General features: G+C 35.5%; 1 protein-coding gene across 12 annotated transcripts in view; it reads left to right on the top strand.

Moving 5' to 3' along the window:
- ARHGEF7 (Rho guanine nucleotide exchange factor 7) overlaps positions 1 to 22,367 on the top strand; it is a 311,991-nt gene that overhangs the window by 247,314 nt on the left and 42,310 nt on the right. For all 12 annotated transcript variants that reach the window (XM_072621961.1, XM_072621952.1, XM_072621953.1 and 9 more), the window contains 6 exons: positions 5,645 to 5,783; positions 7,684 to 7,743; positions 9,994 to 10,140; positions 13,915 to 14,001; positions 19,535 to 19,613; positions 19,794 to 19,933. In XM_072621961.1, coding sequence (XP_072478062.1) covers positions 5,645 to 5,783; positions 7,684 to 7,743; positions 9,994 to 10,140; positions 13,915 to 14,001; positions 19,535 to 19,613; positions 19,794 to 19,933 — 652 coding nt within the window. The remainder of the gene's footprint in view (positions 1 to 5,644; positions 5,784 to 7,683; positions 7,744 to 9,993; positions 10,141 to 13,914; positions 14,002 to 19,534; positions 19,614 to 19,793; positions 19,934 to 22,367) is intronic.

Genomic DNA, 22,367 nt, shown 5'->3' with positions numbered 1-22,367 from the left:
ATACGTTAACCTCTACTGGTAATGGACGAGACCGCTCCACAGCTAATGTGTATGAGCTATCAGATTGTAATTTTCTGAGGAACTGTTAATAAGAGTGTGTGATGATTGCATTGGTTAAAAAAAAGTTTGCATAGAGAAGAACACTGATTTTGTGTAATCAAATACTACAAATAAGATTGGGATAAGGGACTGGAGATGAAGTTAATGACTTCTGTACTTATTCTGTTCACTTCACTCTTGCCAAAACTATTTTCTAGTTCACTCCCAAACCTTGAGATACAGGGATAGAGGGAAAATAGAAATAATACATTGATGGCATTCTTTCTTATTGGATGGCCTAGGCAGTTACTTCAGTTACTGTTATCTTGTGATGAGAATTACGTATAGTAAAATTAGACAGTCATCTATGGTGTTTAAAGCTGGTGACAGAAACTTTAAGATTGGGTTATAGAATTTTAATTGGAGGAAACTTTTGTGAACATTAGTTACTCTCCACTCCCCCACCATTTTACAAAAAAGAAAACAGAGGCTCAAAGAGATGAACCACCTTCCTGAGGTCACAGGTTTTACATGGCAGAATCAGCATTTGAATTCTTGTTACCTTACTCCAAATTCAGTAGTTTTCCCACTGTGTCATGTGTATAGTGAAAGCAACAATAGGAGATATTTAAGCATAAACAGAAGACATTACCTTTATTACTCTCTATTTTGTGTGTGCGATCAGTGGCTATTTCAATGTTGGTGACAAAACTAGAGTTACAGAATTGATTCAGATCCTTAAAGACCCTGATTTTATAGATGAAGAAATTAAACTGTAGTGGTGAAGCGGTCATGTGACTAGTAAGGATAAGGAGTAGAATAGAGCCTAAAACTCACCCTTCTGAGCCAGTCATATTTCCCCAAAGAGTTGGGGACAGCAGAGAAATGACAGTGGATTTTAGAACAAATAAAAAATGGATGGTAACTAGAGAGCTAAAGTATATAGATTTATGAAGTTGGATAATTATATGGTGATAAAGCTGGGGGAAATTATTTATAGTAAAATACCAAAACTTTTCTATTTTTAATGCTTTGTATTTGAATTTCCAGGTGCCTAACTACTTTCTTTTTCAACAATTGACTTTCATATAAAATTATTTTACTTGGTTTTTGAAAAACATAAAAGACTTGTTCTGTATCAAAATAAATCTAAGAAAAGAAGTAGTGTTCCATATAAATATCTATTTTTTTGTTGAGTGGAAGATGAGAAGGAAGAGAATGATAAGCTGGCAGTTTTTCTCCATTGGTGAATAAGTTCAAGACATGCATTATGAAACATAAAGAGTAATTCACTTGCTGAATAAGAGGCCTCAAGGATTGTAAATAGCATTGATGGTCGATTAGGGAAGGAAACTATGTGCCCGACGTATTAGGACAAGAGAAGCTTGAGTAGAAGGTTAGGTTGAAGTGAAGACCCAATTGAGAGGAAGAACCAGAGGACTGAATGTGTCATAGGTTTGACACCCAGATAACAGATTAGTGAAGGGTGGCTTTGCCTTTTAGATTAAACGGGATGTTTTCTCAGTTACAGGCAGGTTACTGAAGGGAGACAGAAGTGTAGGCGACAGTTTGAAAGAACAGAAAGAGAACTGAGTTGGGAGATTTTAAGTTTTGGGATACCCTCTCCCTTTTGCCATTTGTAAGATGGTAACTTCCATTTCTAGGATGTTCTGAGGTCTACACGTCCTTTTCCGTACAGTTTTACTTATTCTGCTATAGTTTTTTAAGCTCTTCAAGGTCAGAGACTGTTTTGTTCTTGCCTTTTTATCCGTGGTCCCTTGCACCTAGCTCAGAGCATTGTGCATACTATGCATTTAGCAATTTTAAAAAATTGAATAATTCTGGGAGATGATTAGGATGCCTTTAATTGACCCCATTTTATAGATAGGGAAACTGAAACACATTCATTTATTCCATAGTCCCAAGCTTCTAAGTGTTGTTGATGGAATATTAATTTCTCCTGATGCCAAGAACATTATTCTTTCTACTAAACCAAACTAACTTCCTCCTACACTGTGCCCTTCTCCTCTCTGTCCCCTTGCCCCATGAGAAATGAGGCTTCCTCTTCTTGGTCAGTCTTTCTCTGATGTTTGATTATCTTCTGTCTTCTATCAGTCTTTTCTTATCTCCTGTTCTAGGCTGTAAGCCTTTTGAGGCCAAGAACTGTTGTTTGGACTGTGAAGCCCCTTGAAACACCAATTTTATGATATACTTATTTATTTTTAAGGTGTGGGCTATATGTGGGCATTATTTTTTTGTTTTTTTAATAGGATCATAGATTTAGAACTGGGAGAGACCTCAGAGGTTATCTTGTTCAATTTCCTCATTTTACAGATAGTAGGTTAGTGGCCCAACATTAGAGGCATAACTCCATATTGGTTTCCTTTTAATAAAATAGCAGTTCCTGCTTAAATTTTCTTTTGCTTTCACTTGGATAACTGATTACTATTTCTTTCACTGTAAGTCATTTCTTTCCTGAGAAGAACAGGATGCCATATATGAATAGGGACCTAATATTTTAAAATTTTGGTGAAACGTAATGAAGTAGTTTGTGATGGACTGACTTTTATTCACCTGAAGGATGAATAGTGCCTAATTGTACACTAAAGCCTCTAAGCCAGTTTTTGACTGTCAGTGTTCCAAGGTTTTAAAAGATCCAATAAATGAAGTATTCCATTTTTATTACTTTTTTGTGGTGTAATCAGTTTAATAAAGAAATGTTACAAATACTAAAGACTCTTCTAAATTCATTCTCTAATTTTCATTATGACCTGCTGCTGATTCGGGGATCTTGAATGCAATTTCAACTCAGCTTAAAATCTGGGGAGTTCTTCTAAGCTGGAAAAGGTTTTGTGGATTCAGGGACAGATTTTGTGTCTGTTGTCAGAGAATCTTCTGTGTTTGGAAAGGGCTCTTGCCATACTGGCCATAACAATGCTTGAAGAGCTTTTATTAAATTGCAGAGATAAGATTCATCATTGCTTGATGGGGGAAGGTGGTAGTTGGGTAGGGGGGAGTCACACTGGTCTTTGAAACTAAAGCATCCTTGAAACACTAAAGTTTGATATTGATGAATCAGGGACAAAAGTAAACTTTGCTTGGAAAAATGAAATACTAAAATGGAATAAAATATTGTACTTGGTTTAGGAAAGACAGAAAATTCTTCTCAGGTAATTGTTGTGTGATTTTTCTTTCACCTGTGGAGATTTGATGGCTTCTTCTCATTAGTTATATCAGTGGGGCCCCTATCATCTGTACCTTAAACAATTTAAGGTGTTAAGTGGTTGCAGGTGCACCCTGTTTCCATCTTTTGACCTGTTGCCAGATCTAAATTGTGATTCAATTCCAACCTAAACTTTCATTTATCAGACTATGGTCCAGTTTTGACCCTTAAAATCATTTATTCTTAGAGCGGGAAGGGACAGTAGAGGCTATTTAGTTCAGTCCTTTCGTTTTACACATGAGGAAACAGAGAGGCCAGTGATAGTAGAGGTCTGATTGGAGTCTTGATCTTAGGTCTCCCCATTTAAGTACTTTTCCCACAAAGTGCCTGCTTTTTCTTGTATTCTTACTTTCACTTCTAAGAAGAGATAATTTATTTAAAGTCAACAATTACATAACCAAGAGCTGAGATGATGAGCATGTTCTACCAGTTATCAGTGATCATTCTGCATCCACAACAGTTGGCTGATCCAGGTCTTGAGTAAGGAGGTCAGAAGTCTTAGGCAAACAGGGAAAAATATGAGCATATATTTAGAGCCAACTTGGCTTTATGACCACTAACAGATGAGAAAACATTATAATAGAGTGACCTTCGGAAGATATATATTCAGAGGGTGCCTGTCATAAAAAATGACTTCTTATAGCAGAAGGTTTCCTTAAGCAACCTGCAATGCAGCACCTTGTTTTACAAAGCTTACAGAATTGTACGCACCTTACTAAGTGATTCATGGGGGATGATGACAATAGTCATAGCTTATATATGTTTTATAGTTATTCTGAGTTCCAAAGAGTTGACTTAAAAGCAAGGTTTTAGATAAAATCTGTAACTTTTTTTGCAGATCTTGCCTGTGTAAAGGTTTAAGCTGTAGAGGTGATCTTTGTGAAAAACAAAGGATTATTGTTGGACCATCTTTCATACTATCCTCTCTTTTCTCCATTCACATGACCACTTTTGTTTAGCCCTTGTTATCCCTCACCTGGACTATTACAGTTAACTCTTAATTGGTGTCCCTCCCTCCATTTTCTTCTCTCTCCATTCCATTCTTCACATAGCTGCCAGTTTGATATTTCTAATGTACAGGTCTGACTATGTCACCTCCTTGCTTAAAAAGCATCAGTAGGTCATTATTACTTGTCGGGTAAAATACAAACTTATTTATTTAGTGTTTTAAACTCTTTACAGTCTGTTTCTGACTTGCCTTTCCAGAATATTTCCCTCTTCCATGATCCCTGTTCTGTCCAAACTGGCCCATGTGCTGTCCCTATTCTCTGACATTGCATCTTGATGCCTTGGTACATCCTACTCTTCATTGTGGGAGTATTCTTTCTCCTCACTTTCACCTTTGGAAATCTCTACCTCTATACAAAAGACTTTTCTTGACCCTTCCATTTGTTAATATTTCCCTCCACTGTTGAATTATTCTGTATTTATTTTTTAAATGCTTTCTATTTATGTCATGATATATTTCCCCAATAGAATATGAGCTCCTTGAAGGCAGGGGTAATGTTCATTTCTAGATTTGTATTCCCCAGCACCAAGCACAGTGCCTTGCACATACTTGGTACTTAATATAAATGCTTCATGAATTGAATTGAACACAGGAGTTGACAAGAGGAAAACTCCACTGCAACTTTGCATTCGCTCCTTCTTCTTCCATGTTAGAATTAAGAATGAGGTGGATTTAGTTACTTAGTGTTTGAGAGATCTCATTATAAGATGGTGTTACTGATAAGATAATCCTATTGGAACAGTCTCGGATGGAAGCATATGTATATGGGTGTATGCATGAAGAATTGGCATTGAACATAGAATTATGGCATGGTAACTGGGGACACTATGACATTTTATCTCAGCCTTTATAATGTAAAAATTATCATTATATGGTAGAAATATATAGAATTCACTTGAATTTTTTAAGTTCATTTAACTTTTTCACTTTTTGGGTCACAGTCATATCTTTGAAGCACCTTTCAAATAAGAAAGTTATGGGACATTGTCATGACATTCAGTTTTTTTCTCTGATTAGACAATGTACAAATTCACTTATGTTGAAATATTTTTTCTTAGGAATGACCCTGAAGAATGATTTAGCCTAAATTGTTGAGGAAATCAAGACCCTATAAAGGTTGCCCAGGATCATAGAACTTGTCTGTAGTGGAGATGGACCAGACCTTAAGCATTCTGAGCCCTAAGACAGTGTGGAGAAGGATAGCTTGGCTTTCTTTTATTCCTATTCAGATTTGTAGCACTGACACAATCTGTTGTCCCTCTACCTTTGTTCTTCATGAATCACGGACGTAATTAAGAATGAGTACAGTAACTTTGTTTTGTCCTTTACCTCTAACAAGAAAGTTCTTTTGTGTTAATGCTTTGTTTGCTCAGTGAGGATTTGGGAGAATTTATGGAGATGAAAGGTGCCAGCAGTCCTGGGATTCTTGTGTTGACCACGGGCCTCAGCAAACCTTTTATGCGCCTGGATAAATACCCTACTTTACTCAAAGAACTTGAAAGACATATGGAGGTACCATTTTTTCCCTTTACATTCATTTCTTCAGTACCTATTATATGCAGGATTGCTACTTATGTCTTTGGGAAAGGAATGAATCAGCACAACAAACTGAAGGTGCTGTGTGGTCCAGGGGTTTGGTGAGACACGGAGACTAGATGGTCTATGTCCCTCGACCTCAAGGAGCTTGCAGGAAAAACATTATAATGAAGATTAACTACACATTTCAGAACCCAGTAAAAGTGTCTCTAGTACTCAAAGTGTTGGTTTTTTTAAAATCTATTTTGCTTTTTGATATTTTGAGATAATCAACACCCCCTGCCATTCCCCCCAGCCAGATTTGGAAGGGATTTCACAGGCTCCCTAGTCCAACTCGTGTCTCTTCCGTGTGATATCTGACAAAGGATCATCTAGCTTTTTTTTTAAAGGCTTCCACTGAGGGTAACTCACAACATCCCTGTACAGTGCTCATCACTTTTGGATTGCTCTTTTTCACACACACACACACACACACACACACACACACACACACACACACACACACACAGTGCTCATCACTTTTGGATTGCTCTTTTTCACCCCCCCCCCCCCCACACACACACAGTGCTCATCACTTTTGGATTGCTCTTTTTCACACACACACACACACACACACACACACACACACACACACACACACACACACACACACACACACACACACACCCTGTGTACACATGTGCACACATCTATACGTGATTTTGCCACTTTGTAACTTCTTCTCATTGCTTATAGTTCAGCCCTGTGAGATCAAGCAAAAATAAGTCCAATTCCATACAGTAGCCCATAAAATACCTTAAAGCAGTTACTATATGTCCCCTAGGTTGTTTTTGTTGTTGTTGTTTTGGTCCTGGCTAAACTGGCTGATCCTCACAGGGCTTGAGCTCTAGGCGCGTCCTGGTTACCCTCCTCTGCAGGCTTATCAATGTCCTTTCTAAAATGTGGTACCCAGAGTGAAACACTGATTCTAGATGTGGCCTGACCAGGGTAGAGTACAGTAGGTCATTTATTTCCCTATTCCCAGACATTATGACTTTCTTAATTCAGCCTAAGATGACATTAACTTCTTGGCTCTCATACCACATTGTTGTTCTCTTTAATTTCTAGTCCCCTACAACTCCTAGATCTTTTCCAGATGAACTGCTCTTTTACCACATTCCTTACAGTGGAAAGAAAGATGGTTCTACCATCAGAGAGTCTAGATTCAAATCCTTGCTTTACTACTTAATACCTCTGTGGCTTTGAGCAAGGTCTCAACTTCTTCATCCATGAAACGAGACTGTTGGACTGAATGGCTCCCAAGGTCCCTTCAACTGTATATCTTTGACCAGATTAAATGCAAAACAAACAATCCTCAATTCCCTCTAAAACATTTTGGGACTTGAACAACTTCTACATTTTTCAGATATCATCATTTCTAAAGTTGAAACTACTTTTTAATTAGAAATGTGGGTGTTAACCATAAATACCGAAGTAATTTTTAAAAGAGCTTTATGTTGTTGGGCAGCAGAAGTAAAAAAGACATTAAATAACAGCTGGACATTGTGGGTTAATTATTTTTCTTATTGGCATGTTATTGAAGGCTTTGCAAGAAGGGGCAAACTTAATTTTTCACATTTCTACTTCAAATGAGTTGTGTTTTATTAGTTACTTTTGAGTCCTTTGGATTCATATGAAAGGGCTGAGATCCCTTGGTCTGTTTTTCTTCCTGGACAGAAAAAGTAACATTTAATGTAGTAATGAGAGAAAGGGAACATGTTGAAAGCAGAATTATATCTTTACAAGTTCCGGCAATTCCATAGCAATAATACGTTCTTAAGAAGTATTTTTTGTTACCAAGATTGACAGTAACATGGTCTTGTTTTGTTACACTAAGGATTATCATCCAGATCGGCAAGATATTCAAAAGTCTATGACAGCCTTCAAAAATCTTTCTGTAAGTGAATTATTTTTTAAAATTTTATTTATTTTATTTTGAACTTAATAAAAAAAGCATAGTAGAATAGAAAAAAAGATACTTGACACTGCAGATCTATTATTTACAACTTGCTAGTCCTTTTAAGTATATAATGAAGTTGTCATGTACGATTCTTTTTTTTGCCTTTGTTTTCTTCCTCCTCCCGTTAGGCACGAATGTGTGTATTTGCTTGCAGGTATAAACCAGATAGATATTTTAAAAAAATTTATAGATTCTTAGATAAAGGTCTCATATCTCAAATATATAAAGAACTCTGTCAAATCTATAAGAATATGAGTCATTCTCTAGTTGATAAAATGATCAAAGGATATGAACAGGCAGTTTTCTGAGTAAGAAATAAAAACAATTTGTAGTCATGTGAAAATGCTCTAAATCATTATTGATTAGAGAAATACAAATTAAAACAACCTTGGGATTTAATTTTGCACCTATCAGATTGGCTAAAATGGTTGAAGAGGAAAGCAACATATATTGGAGGGAATGTGGAAAAACTGGGACATGAATCACTGTGGAACTGTGATCTGATCCTGCCGTTTTGGAGAGCAGTCTGGAGTAATGCCTAAAGAGTTATTAAACTTCCTGTCACCTTTAACCCATCAACACCACACCTAGATCTGTTTCTCAGGATTATTAGGGAAAAAGGAAAAGAACCTATATGTCTTAAAATATTTTTAACAGCTCTCTTTGTAGTGGCAAGGAACTGGAACAAGGTGTGGTATATGATTGTGAGGGAATGCTACTGTGCTATAAGAAATGTCTATTTATCTACATTTATATAGATATTTATATATTTAAAACTATATATCAATGATTTTAGAAAAACATGGATAGGCTTGCACAAAATAATGAAGAGTGAAATGAGCAGAATCAAGAGAACACTGTATACAGTAACAATATTGTTTGTAGAACAACTTTGAGTGAATGAGTAATTTTAATGATTATAAATACTCATTAACTACAAAGGACACATGAAGGAAGACACAATCTGTAAGTGAATTTAAAGACGTAATCAATATATTGCTTACTTTTATAGGATAAACATTTAATGAGTTAATAATAGGAAATCTTAGAATTAATTTGGTGAGTTAGATGGATATAAGATGAAAATTTGTTACTTTTTTGATAATCTGTCTACCAGACCGTAACTTAAAATATGTTTTTCTCTATCCCATAATAGCTAGTCTTTGTAAGTAGTGACCAAAAAGTTCATCTCTTACTAGCTGGCATTCTGGTGTTGAGCTTCTTTCTTCAAACTTATATTAGGCTTGGATGATAGCTGAGTAGCCCATTTGCTAGGCCCATGTTCAAAGCTTTTCCAACTTGATGTAGGGCCTGCCAGACCTTATACTTCTTTGGAATTACTTTCATGAACCCAGCTTTACCTCCATGCTATAATGAAACAACCAAGTAGCATAGGAATAGAAGTAGTATAGGAAAGCTTTCTGATATGAATCCAAACCATAGTGGATTTAGGCCAGTTGTTTTGAATCTGTGTTTTTGTTTATTGAAATTGGCAAGATGTGTACTTTTCTTATAATGTTATTCAGTCTGCCTGCCAGTATACAAAAAGCATAAACGTTATTTATTTGGGATACTATTCCATAGATAAGACCACAGTGAGCATATACCGAGCACCTGACATGTGCTAAGCATTAGGGAATCACAGAAAAATGAAAGAGACAAAGTGCCCTGGCTTTATGGGACTTAGGTTCAGCTAACATACAGATTCATGAAATGGCTTGGTAACATGTCTTATGTATGACTGAAATGGATAATGTACTCGAGAGTAGTGTTGGGATGACTTTTGATTTCTTGAGCCCTTAAGCATAGCATTATTTTCACTGGGAAGAGGAGGTAAAATAGCCATTCCTTACCATTCCAAGGCAAAGAATAAGTTGAAACCCTAAGGTATCCTGACTTTTATTCTATGCTCAGCATTGTGGGCATACACAAACAATGCATACATGCACATGCATGTTCGTACATCCACATAGTACAATACAACACACATGCATATGCATATAGACACGCAGGCATGCCTTACATGCACATATATTTCATTTTAGTTATTTAAATGTACGTGCATACATACACATACACATACATGCCTTAGATTTACTTGGCAGACTGTATCTGTTCCAGAGTAGGACTCCTGTCTCATTAATTCTTAACTTCTTTATTAACAAATATGTTTTACTTTTCCTCTAGGCACAGTGTCAAGAAGTACGAAAAAGGAAAGAACTTGAACTCCAGATTCTGACAGAAGCAATTCGCTGCTGGGAGGGAGATGACATTAAAACCTTGGGCAATGTCATATACATGTCCCAGGTCATGATTCAGTGTGCAGGAAATGAGGTGAGGGATTCACAAAATAATATCACTATTAGGTCTTTTGAAAGATGAATTATGAAAACAGTGGCACTTACATAAAAAGACTGCCTGGGTGGAAAGGTGTCCATTTTCACCACAAACTTCTGCTTAGTTAAATAGTGTCTGTATCCCATGTCCAGGTGTCTCGGAATGCTTCACAATTACCGTGAATAGTGACGAGTATTTTCAGAGGCAGCTAGTTTTAGATGCTTGTGTGTGTGATGGTAAGGAAAAGTCATCACTGACCACCTTCAGTCCCCTGTTGCTGTCTTATACTTGATGGATTCTTTAACAAAGAAGTAGAAGATGAAATATATGAAAAGTTTATGTATAAATGAAAAGTTCTGGATGTGAACTTTGAGGAAAGTTTATTTCATACCCACTAAGTACATCCAACTCAAGTCGGTTATGATATCCTTTCTTAGTGCCAGATTCCTACTCAGAGGGAGTGGTGTCAGATCAAATGCTCTCTGCCCTCTGGTCTTACCAGGACAGCTGGCATTATAATTGTTCAAAGCTCATTAAAGCATGATACCAGGTGATGCCCTTAGAGCTGCCATGGTGTGTTTTGTTTTTAGGTATATTAATTTCATGCTTAAGTATTTAAGTTGTAATTAGAACAGTACACTTGGAAAAGGAGTTTAGGCGCCACTCTGAGGACTTTGTCTCAAAATGCAATGTAATTCATTTCACCTGTTTGAAAGCACTGCCAGAGACAAGTGTCAGGAAAGTCAGGGAGCTATATCAGAGACGATTTCAGCTTTCTGATGCCTCCTTGTTTATACTGCCTTTGGAGAGATTACCATATAGAGATTAGGAATGAACAATGGTAGAGAAAAACCATTTGTTCTAAATAACAATGATAATTATAATAATAAACATTTTATGTAGATTACTTCATTTGAGTTTTGCAATAACCTCATGAACTAAGTATTATAGGTGGTATCATCCCTATTTTGCAGATTAAGATATTGAGACTACTAAAGGTGTAGTGACTTGGCCAGGTATAAAAAGCTAGTAAGTATCAAAGGCAGGATTTGAATTCATTTTTTTTTTTTCAAGTTTAGCTCACTATTCACCAAAGCATGCTTCTTCTCTAAACATACCTGTTCTCCTCTTATAACATTTTTGACAATGTGTGTGTATGTATATGTTTATAAGCATGACTATTTGCCTAGTAGCAAAGTGGAAAGATGCTGGGTTTAGAAGTGAGAGAGCTTGGATTTGAATTCCACCTCAGCCCCTTACCACCTGTGTGATTTTGGGTCAGTCTTTTTATTTCTCTGGGCCTCATTTTCCTTCTGTGGAAGAGATCAGATTAGATAACCTCCAGGACCCCTTCCAGTTCGATATGGTGTGAACCTATGGTTACATCTATATAGAAAGGCTGTACTAGCATTGAGTATTCTGTTTTTTAAACCAAAAGTGTCAGACTCATGCCTCTGAAACTCCAGAGTGCTGCCCAAATCAGATAAAAATATAATTGAAAAACATTTAACAAAATAAGTAAAAGTTATTGTTAATATGTCATCATCTAAATCAATAAGCAGCCCACAAGGATGCATTTCTCTCTTAGTCTGACACCATTGCTCTAAACTATTCAGAAACTGGAGCCCACTGTTTATAAAGTGGACCCCTTTTGTCAATAGTGTATTTAACTGGGTTACTATATTGAATGTTGGTACCACGCTTCTTACAATAGAAAGTTTTCTTAAAAGTTATTCCATATTTTAGTTAAGAAAATATTGTCTCAATTTTGAATGCTAGTGTAATCAACTCTCAACTGTGCCTTCAGTTTTACACATATGGATCATCCCTAGTGATTCCTTAAATTCTTCAAGCTTTCTGTAAGGAAATTGAGAGCGAAGATAGTGGAGTGTGCTTAGTTCTCCTCTGCTCATATTGTTTCCCTGTGTGTAGACTAGCCCAGCAGAAATTTCAAGGGGAGATTTGGTATTCCTTTCATAGTCGCTCAGCTACTGGACAAGTCATTATTTAAAATAAGAATATATATCCTCCCTCTGCAAACCAAATGAACAGAAACAAATGCAATCGCACACACTCCATGAATGTGAAAAAGAGCTAGCCAGTAACCTTAGGGACAGAAAGGACAGTTAAACTTAGATCTACAGTACTTATCAGTCATCCTGAGAGGTACTGCTGTCTAGAACCAATTTAAATGTGACCTCCTGCAATGCACAAAAAATGCATTAGAAAGACATTAGCATTATCTGTTCTTTTAGATCGTTTGGACCAATGTTCTTCTTGTGTGTTAGTTGGCATTTACAGTAGATACACATCATTGCTTTGACATGTATTTGGTTTGTGCATTAGCTTAGTTACTCAGTGACATCCTTGTCCAGTGATAATTTGGGCTAGTTGTATAAATTCACAGTGGAATCCACGTTCTTTCTGGTTAATTAATCTAGTTAATATCTATTTTGAAATGTGTTCCATTTGTTGATAAAATAATTACCACAGTTAAAACATTTATTTTAATGATGAATTAATGACCCACTTTCAAAATTAAATACCTTAAGATAGTAATCTTTTTTTGTACATGTTAATATTTGGAAGAATACAAAAATTAAGTTGTTATATATTCAATATATTTTCCTTTTCATTAATAAACTAGCAAGAGATGTCAGTTATCAGTGGACAGTGACATTTTAATCACTTGATAATTAATGACATGTACTGTTTCATGCTGAATTACAAGCTTCCTTTCCTCTTGTAACTTTTTAAAAAAATTTCGTACTTTTTTTTTCTGTTCAGTGTTTAGTAAAAAATAGTACAAGGGTTTCAGATATCACCTTATATCGTGATCTTGGTGTTTGTACTTCCATTTGAATTTGTCTTTCATCATAGGCTTTTGACTTCCGTAAAACTCTTGAATCAGTTGTAAAAAGTAACATGGAATGTTTTCAAGCCAATCAGACAAATTAGTTCAACTTAACGAAACATATAAAAATAGAATTATAGAGTTTTAAGATAACGTAGTATTTTTCATCCACATTGGAAGTGTACTAGGACTTACTCATAACATAGTTTTTTAAAAAACAAAATATTTTGTTCTAAATATATGGCCCTTATCCAACTTTTGAACCTACCAGGGAGCTGTCTTTTCAGTCAAGAAAATAGAACTTAAGTTTCTATATCCCTTTAAAGTACCATATCAGATACATATGAACCAAATGTAATTTAAAGCATGTATATTACATTTTGTAATAAGAAATTTAAGCATGTATTCCTTATTAGATTAAAGTGCTCTTTTAATTAGTTACAAAAATGCAGTGGGGAATCGGGGCAGCTAGATGGTGCAGTGGATAGTTCAATGGTAATCAGGAATACTTCTCTTCAAGAGTTCAAATCCAGCCTCACTTACTAGCTGTGTGACCCTGGGCAAGTCAGCTTAACTTTGTTTGCCTGAGTTCCTCATCTATAAAATCAGCTGGAGAAGGAAATGGCAAACTACTCCAGTATCTTTGCCAAGAAAACCCCAAAATGGGGTCATGAATAGTCAGACATGACTTAAATGACTCAACAACAAAAAATAGAGAATCTACTATCTTTACTTTGTTCTCATTTAACTTAGCTGAAGTTAATGGCCACATTTTGGTGAAAAATGTTATAGCATATGATTTTTGATGATTCTTGGAGTAAAAACAAATGTTTTACAATTCGTAGCATATATATCTGTGTGTGTGTGTGTGTGTGTGTGTGTGTGTATTTTATAATTATTTGTGTTTCTTTTTTAAGGAAAAGAATGAAAGATATCTTCTCCTCTTCCCTAACATTTTATTAATGTTGTCTGCCAGCCCTAGGATGAGCGGTTTTATCTATCAGGTAAAGCAGATGTTTTAAACAAAGTCTACTGTTAATCAGAACCTTACCAGTTGTCTTCAGACTTTTAAAAAATTCTGTGCAATATGTATGCATGTGGTAGCTAAGCATGGCTTCTGTGTAGTGTGCAAATGAAGGTGTATATTAAGTTCCTCTCTTTGTACTGAGATGTACTTATATTTTTAAGTTTTTCTGTGTATACACATGAAGATCTAATTATAAGTAGAGTGAAATTCCTAAAAATTGTGAACTTCAGAAAGTGTTATACATGGATACCAAACCAAAACAAATATCTGGCTAGCCTCGTGAATGACAGGTTTTTTTCCCCCAATTTAAAATCTTTCCATTGATCTCCTTGAATTGATGAAGAACTGATTAAGGGAGAAAACAGTGACTTGGCCGAGGCAATGGCTGCGCTGATCTGCAGTCTGTTTATGGGAGGTCTGTCTTACTTCTCTTTTGTTCTCACACAAGTAATAGCTGCTTCTTCTTAGATTCTTTCCTCTGTTTCTCTCCAATTAAAGATGCTATAACTTTTCCTTTCATTGTTTAGGACCAGGCTAGTAACCAGGCGGACCTGTAATAGAAATTGCCTGATTTGGTTTTTCTTGATTTGCTTTTCATTAAAATATGATACGATTTTTCCATTCTTCACAATTTGAAATGGTTCTGTCTTTACTGTATGATGACAGCTCATTTTTGAAAAAATATAATCAAACTATTTCAGTTTTTTTTTAGGAGTCACTTGTTCCTCTTAAAAGTGAAAGCCAACATTTTTGTAAATAAGTTATCATTTTGAAATATTTCAGTTCACCAAACATTTATGAAACTACTGTCCAGCAAAATTGGCCCATCTGCTGTTCCCCCTACATGGAGCTCCTGGCTTCACACTTTTGTGCAGGGCGTCCCCTGTGTCTGCCTCAGAAAATGCTGAACTTCCTTGAGAGCTCCACTTCTCTGCCCTTTTTTATTGAAACTATTTTCTGTTTTTCTTACATGCTAGTACCTCTTTTCCCCCAAGATTACCTTTTCTCTCCTTTGTCTATACAAGAAACTTCATGATGTAACAAGTAGAGTGCTAGGCTGGGAGTTAGGAAGGCCTGGGCTCAAAACCCAGTTCAGACGTTTATTAACTTATCTCATTGAGCCTCGGTTTCTTTATCTGTAAAGTCAGAGAGTTGTGCTCAATGGTCTCTCAGATCTCTTCTTGCTCTAAATCTATGGTCCTATAATATTTAAAAAAATAATAATGAAACTGCTTTGCTTTCTTTTATTTTCTATTTTTTCCTACTTAATTTTGTTTTCTTCCAATTACATGTAAAGATGATTTTCAGTGATCCCTTTTATAAGATTTCAAGTTCAAGCAATCTGATACAGGCTATACATGTACAATTACATCAGTCATATTTTCACATTAGTAATATTGTGAAAGAAGAATCAGAACAAACAGGAAAAACCATGAGAAAGAAAAAAACGCAAAGTGAAAATATTATGCTTTGACCTGCATTTAGGCTCCATAGTTCTTTCTCTGGATGAGGATGGCATTTTCCAGCATGAGTCCTTTGGAATTGTCTTGCATCATTGTATTGCTGAGATCCTATAATCTTCTGATTATTAAAGCCAAAAAGACAAGTTCTAATTCCACTTTTGACACTGCCTGGCTCTGTGACCCTGGGCACATCACATAACTCTTCAGTTCCTGAAGTAACTCACTAAAACTGTAAGTTGTAAAGAAGGTACAAGCCTTTGCTGTTAAAAGGTGTTTCATTACCTGAGCTTCCCTTTACCAAGGGAATCAGAGGTCTGCTTCTTATCATATACAGAATTTTATGTATACTCTATGTATCTATATTGTTTCCTCCGATAGAATGTGTCCAATATTAAAAAATGAAAGAATGGCAACAAGAAATGTTAAATAAAAGGAGATGGTTGCATTAGGTGTCCTTTGAGATTCCTTCCAGCTCTATATCTAAGATCTTATAATCTATATTCTTTTGAAACCTAGACTTGACTATAGGTATATAAATTAACACATACACATGTTCTAATTTTGAATGGAAACTCATTTTAAAAAACTGAGCAGAAAGAAAAAAATGAGAGCTAAAGAGTACTTTAGAAATTGTTTACCTATTTATATAAGGGGAAACTTGAGGCACATAAAGTTGAAGAGATTTTCTTAAGGTTATGTAGCTAACAAATTAATGTCAAAGCAGGAGTAAAAACCAGAGAGATGATTCAACAGGCACCATTTTTAACTAAAGACAACCTTTGGCTAGAACTTTCACCATGATTTAAGAGAATATAAAATAAATTGGTAATTAAGTACTCCCAACTGTGAACATAATATATTTTTAGGTTAAGCCAAAACCCATCCTTACTTTTAAAAATTTATCCCTTTGCTGTTCAGCTTTTTCTTTTTGCTTTTTCCTGCCACACATATATTTATCCAAAATATTACCTTTTGTGAGAGAATGAATATTTTTTTCCATTGTCGTTATTTTTCTTCTCTCATTTTTCCCCTAGTTCTTTGTTGGGTGGTTGAGCAATGTGTCATACATTCTTCACTGGTTTGTTCCAAAACTTAATTTAAATGGGGATATACCAAATTTGCCAGATGATACCTGCAATTCAATCTCGAAGGCCACTTAAGTTTGCAACTGCAATGCAACTTTGGCAGTCCATAATCTTTGGGAATGAGTTTTTCTAGAAAGCTAACTTTCTTTTTGAGCTTGTAGAACTGATAACACAGATTGTTCTGTTGAGTTTAGGTGTATGTTTTTTAATTATTTTTATTCTTGCCTTCTCAGCTGCAGGTCCTTGGTACTGCCTTACTGTAGTAGAGCCTCTTGACTTCTAACATGCTATTGCTTTATTGTGGGTTTGGAAACCAGACAGATGTGCGTGTTAGGATTGTTTGTGAAGTAAAACTAGACAGACACTTAAAGGGAAGTTTGAGGGGACTGTCTTTTAAAAGCTCACATGAGCTTTAGTCCTTGGATTTTGTATCACCAATTTTCACTGTTCTGAGTGAGAAATATTTTTGTATTCTCAGAAACAGGCAAAATAGCTAAAGAAGGAGATGGGTATTGCTGTATTATTTATGTCTGAGGTTCACTATTTTTTCTTCCCATTTTCATGAACCCTACCTCTTATACCATCCATATGCATTATTCAGTACACCCTAGCTCTCTCCTTTCAGTTTTTAGTTTTTGTAATTCTTTCGTCATTGATGTCTTTTAGTAATTCTATAATTTTAATATTCTTTTCAAGTTTTATCAAAGAAATGAAGCTACCAGTTCTATTTCCAACTTTTTCCAGCATTGTCTTTTATTTTTTTATACCTGTAAAGTAGATTAGTAACACTCGTTTGTCTACCTTACTACCTTTTTAAAAGATTAATGGGTTGATATTTATACAATACCTTAAGACCTTTTGTAAAGGAGAAAACTAGAATTTTTAATGTAATTTCTTTGTTTATTCTTAATTTTTTTCTGCTTGATTCTTTCCCAAAAGTTAACTTCTTGAAATACAAATTTATTGGGACTCTTTTCTTTTCCATTACATCCCTTGTTTATCTCTCCCTTATTTTGAAAAAACAGTAGTAGTCTTTCCTCATTGACATCTTCTTATAGGCATTCCTGCTGTGATTTATAAATTCCTCCAGAAGAATAGCCTTTATCTTTAATTTTTAATATTTTTTTACTATATAATTAAAATTATTTTTTCTTCAACTGCACTTTTCTAAAGCCATTTTCTGATATACCTTCCTTTATTTTTACTTTCTCCTGTGTTTTGAATACTGACTTGACGCATGACACTAAATAAGGCACTGCAGTGTGGGAGTTACCAAAAACATACAATATAGAAGCTGTTCTAGGTAAGTTAAAGAAAGAGGCAGAAATAGCTTTGAAATCTGAAGACTTGATATGGAAAAATAGGGATGATTCAGGAACATTCTCTGATAGGAAACAGACTCTCCTAGGAGCTGTGGGAGATATAAATGAATTTCATGACCATGGCATGGGCCCTGTGCTCTGTTTGTTTTCTACTTTTATCAGGACTGACTTGTAAGTGAAGGGCAAGCATGTGCTATTAGGTTTATAAAAGTCTGGGCAATGGTTTTGGTTTTGTTTTTGCAATGGGAACTAATGGCTGATTTCCTGTACACTAGATAAATCGTACAGCAGAATAGAAATGCAGTGCAATCTAATAAGCCTTATATTAAGTGTTAAGTTTCTTGGTCTTTCAGAGAATCACAAAGTTGAAGCGACCATTGAAATTATCTAGTATAAATCGTATCAAGATTCCTTTTATACTTTCCTCTTCCTTCCCTCCATTTCCCCTTGGACCCTGCTCCTGCAGCTATTCCTTTTACTTACACATGTTAAATCTTTTCCTCATCACTGACTCCTCGCCCTTTTCCTGTACTTGATTTCCAGGTTTCCCCAAACAAATAAACAAACCAAAGTGAATCAAAACAACCCAAAACAAAAAACTGTCCTGACTCATCCAGCTGCCAGCCTCCCTTCACTGCCAATCCTCTTTTAAAAAGATCTCTGTACCCATTGCCTTTAGTTTCCTCACTATTTGCTAATTCGCCTGTCATTTTCCTGTTCTCAGCTTTTCAGAAGTTTGTTTTTCTTCATCATCTGCTCTGTGCCTTGTGCTGCATTCAGCTCACATTTCTGTTTTCTTTCTAGTTGGAGGCACTTAACCTCTCTCGTCTTAAAATTTTCTTATCTGTAAAGTAAGTCCATTAAGTGAAGCTGTGAGGTTCCATTAGAGCCCAAGATCTTCATTCTCACATGTATAGCCAGCTCTGTTTCCCCTTTGTTCCCTGACAGTCACCCCACATTTATGATTACCTTCAGAATATCTTCCGGATTTACTTGTGGCACATGGTATTGTGAGATAAAACTTGGAGACTTCCTTTTCACAAAATATATGAAAACCCCTGTCATGTGCTCTTGTTTTTCTAATCCTGTATAATTATTTTCCTTTCATCTTTTCAGAGTCTTTAAAATAGGCTTTGTTCTGCTTGACCATGGCCTAGCAAAACTTTTTGTACATCTATGAGAACATTAGATGATTATAAAATTATGCTTTCTTTCTTGAAAACAGATTTTATGTGGGTGTGTACATACATATAGTATAAGGAAACATGTTATCTCAATCAACAATGGGATATTATTATGGTATCTCAACGTACTTATTTTATATTTATTCATAAGACATAGAACAGTGTGCCATAGTGTTTACAGACCAGGTCCTGTAATCAGGAAGACCTCAATTGAAATCTTGGTCTGACACATATTATGTGACTGAGGATGTGTTGCTTAACTTCTCAATGCCTCAGGTAACTCTTTAAGCTAGACTGATAGATGTGTTGCCTGCATGCATCTGTGGGTGGAGCTTCCAACTGAAAGTCCTTTATACAGAGGAATAGATGAAAGCACAGGACTGACCAATAATCAGCCAATGTAACAGCACTTCCTACACTCTAAAAGGGCTAATTCCTTTGCTGTGTCCTTTCTAGGGAAAGTTACCAATGACAGGAACGACAATCACAAAGCTGGAAGACAGTGAAAACCATAAAAATGCATTTGAAATAGCAGGTGATGTAAATAAACTTTTTGTGAATACTGATTTTCATCTGGGTGAGGAAATTTGATATTATCACTTAATTGGTTTACTCCTGTTATTTTTAGAAGCTAAAATGTAACTAGTGCAAAATGTATCTCTGTATCTGGGATCTCCTTTTTCCATTCCAAGTCATGTTTTCTCTCTGACTCCAGGAAGCATGATTGAGCGGATATTAGTGTCCTGTAACAACCAGCAGGATCTCCATGAATGGGTGGATCATCTGCAGAAGCAGACTAAAGTCACAACTATTGGAAATCCCACTGTTAAGCCTCACTCTGTGCCATCTCATACTGTAAGGACTCCTTCTGATGTGTGCACTTTCCCCAGTTCCAACAAGATTAGGCTTTTGATTGCGTTATTATACACCATTCAGCACTGTGGTATCTGTGTCTCCAGTAGCAGCAATCAGATGGCTTAACTTCCATATTTGTTTCTCTGCACAGATTTGCTTCACACTGTTTTGGCAGCTTGAACCATTCATCAGTTTTGTGAGACAGCCACACGATGTATTCATAGGCATAGATGTATGGTACAGTAAAACTTGGTTAGGGAACAGCCTTTTTAGAAAGACATTTACCTCTTGGAAAAATAAATTTAAATTACCATGAAAGTGTTTTTAAAAACCACCAGTCAAAAAAATCACTTTTGGAAGTTCTTTTCTAAATATATTTCACAGTACATTCTTTTTTTAATGAAAAGAAGACACCTCTATAAACTGGGGGGAAAATCAGATGATTCATTTAATCTAAATGTATTTTTATTCTTTTGTACATGATTACTTTTTCATTTGCTCTTTCATTTATAAAAACAAAATAACAAACTTCAGGTTGTTAGAATCTCATGTTATTTTAGAGTAAGTAAGCATTAAAGTTTAAGGATTTTCATTGTCTTCTCACTTAAATTTTATTTCACATTTATATTTTAGTGTAGGTTATTTTTCATCTTTAATCTTAAAAGAATGGGGAAGTCTTTTTGAAATTATAGCTAGCACTTAGATAACACATTAACGTTTGAAAAGTGCTTTATAAATATTAATTCATTTTATCCTCACACCAACTATTTGAGGTAGGTACTGTTATTTCCATTTTTAACTCTGATCTAAAATCAACTGTGATTTTTTTAAGCCATTTCAATATGTAGATGTTATTGCATTATTGTATTAGGACTTTGTCACGTGAATCTCTCTCATCCCTTTACTCTGAATCTAAAACTGGTTGCCAAAGAAAGACCATCACAACATAACAACTGATAGCACTCATTGTGCCGGCCTATTGTTATGCTCCTCGTTTCTTTCAGAAATTTGGAGGGTAAAGTTGCTGCTCATTTGCTGTAGCTAACATTCTGACTTGAATGGCTCTGCCGTCCTAACTGCTCCAGCTTTTAAAACGTACTAAAGAGACGTCTCCCATTACTCTTTGAAATAGAATTTCTTGTTTTAGTGTTGGGATATTTTAAAACAGAAAATAAAGGCTCATTCTAACTCACAGTCCTCAATAATGGCCTGCTACTAAATCTGAAAAATGGTTATAGCAAGTGAAATTGCACTTCAACCTAGACTTTGGCAGTATCAAGTGCTTCTTCCTTTTCCTTTGTTCATTCAATGGTACATCAGTCATTAGACATTTATTAAGTGGTTCCAGCCACAGCGGGGCATGAAAAGATGAATAAGAAAGTCCCTTGCCCCTAGGATGCTACAGTTCAGTAAGAGAAAGAATTTGTATACAAATCACTATGATATATACTAGAATAACATAAATTTTATAAGAGTTGCATTAAAACAAAGTCCTACATATATGCATGTGCAGTGAGGGACCACTTTTTCTAAATGAGAGTATCAAGAAAACTTTAACTGAAGAGGTACTGTATGAGCCAGCCCTCAGAGCAATGTGTAAGACTTCAGCTGACATAGGTGACATAGAAGGACATACCAGACTGAGGGAGCAGCTTGAGCGAAGGCAACAATAGACAACTTAGAACTTTTGAATTATTGTGAACATAATATTCTCCTCACAGTTTTTGACTTTTGTATTCTTTACTACTTTCTCTGTTTTCATAGAATGATTCCATTAATGCTTTAGACACTGTAAAATTCAGGTCTCTTAGGTGACCTACTCAGGTTGAAAAATACCATTTCCCCCCGATGGAAGGCTACTTTGCCTTCCAGTGGCTCACTTAAATTTGTATTATTGGTTTTTTTAGTTATTATGCTTTGATATTTTTAAATGACTTTAGAGACTCTGTGATGGTTAAGTTTTGCTTTAAGTTAAATAAAAAGTAGTCTTAATTATAACTGAGCTTCTTAATGCTTAGAGAGAGGAGGAATCTCTTTATAAGTCCTTTTCCAATATTAGCCTTTTTGATTTGCCCTTGCACTCATGCATGACTTTTTGTGGCCAATCAGAACATTATTTTTGTTAAAGTAACTCTTGCTCTTACTGACTATTTTTGAATATTCATTCATACTTCAGCATTAACTTAATTGTTTCTCCTTATTAGTCATTATTAAAAAATGTAATTCTTCATTTTCAAAACTGTACCTGTTAGGAAGTAAGCTTTAAGTAACATTTTGGATAAAGCTTACATTTCCAGAAACTAACACAGATAGTGATATAAATGTCATGAGCCACTAATTGATACCTGACTTTGAAGAGGAGTGACTTAGCACAGTCATTTTATTTAGCACATGCAGGTGGTTCTGAGCTCACTTTGTTGTTTAGATCTTATCT

The sequence above is a fragment of the Notamacropus eugenii genome, chromosome 6 (genome assembly GCF_028372415.1).
Source record: "Notamacropus eugenii isolate mMacEug1 chromosome 6, mMacEug1.pri_v2, whole genome shotgun sequence".
Taxonomy (NCBI): domain Eukaryota; kingdom Metazoa; phylum Chordata; class Mammalia; order Diprotodontia; family Macropodidae; genus Notamacropus; species Notamacropus eugenii.
This window is presented reverse-complemented; position numbering and strand designations above follow the sequence as displayed.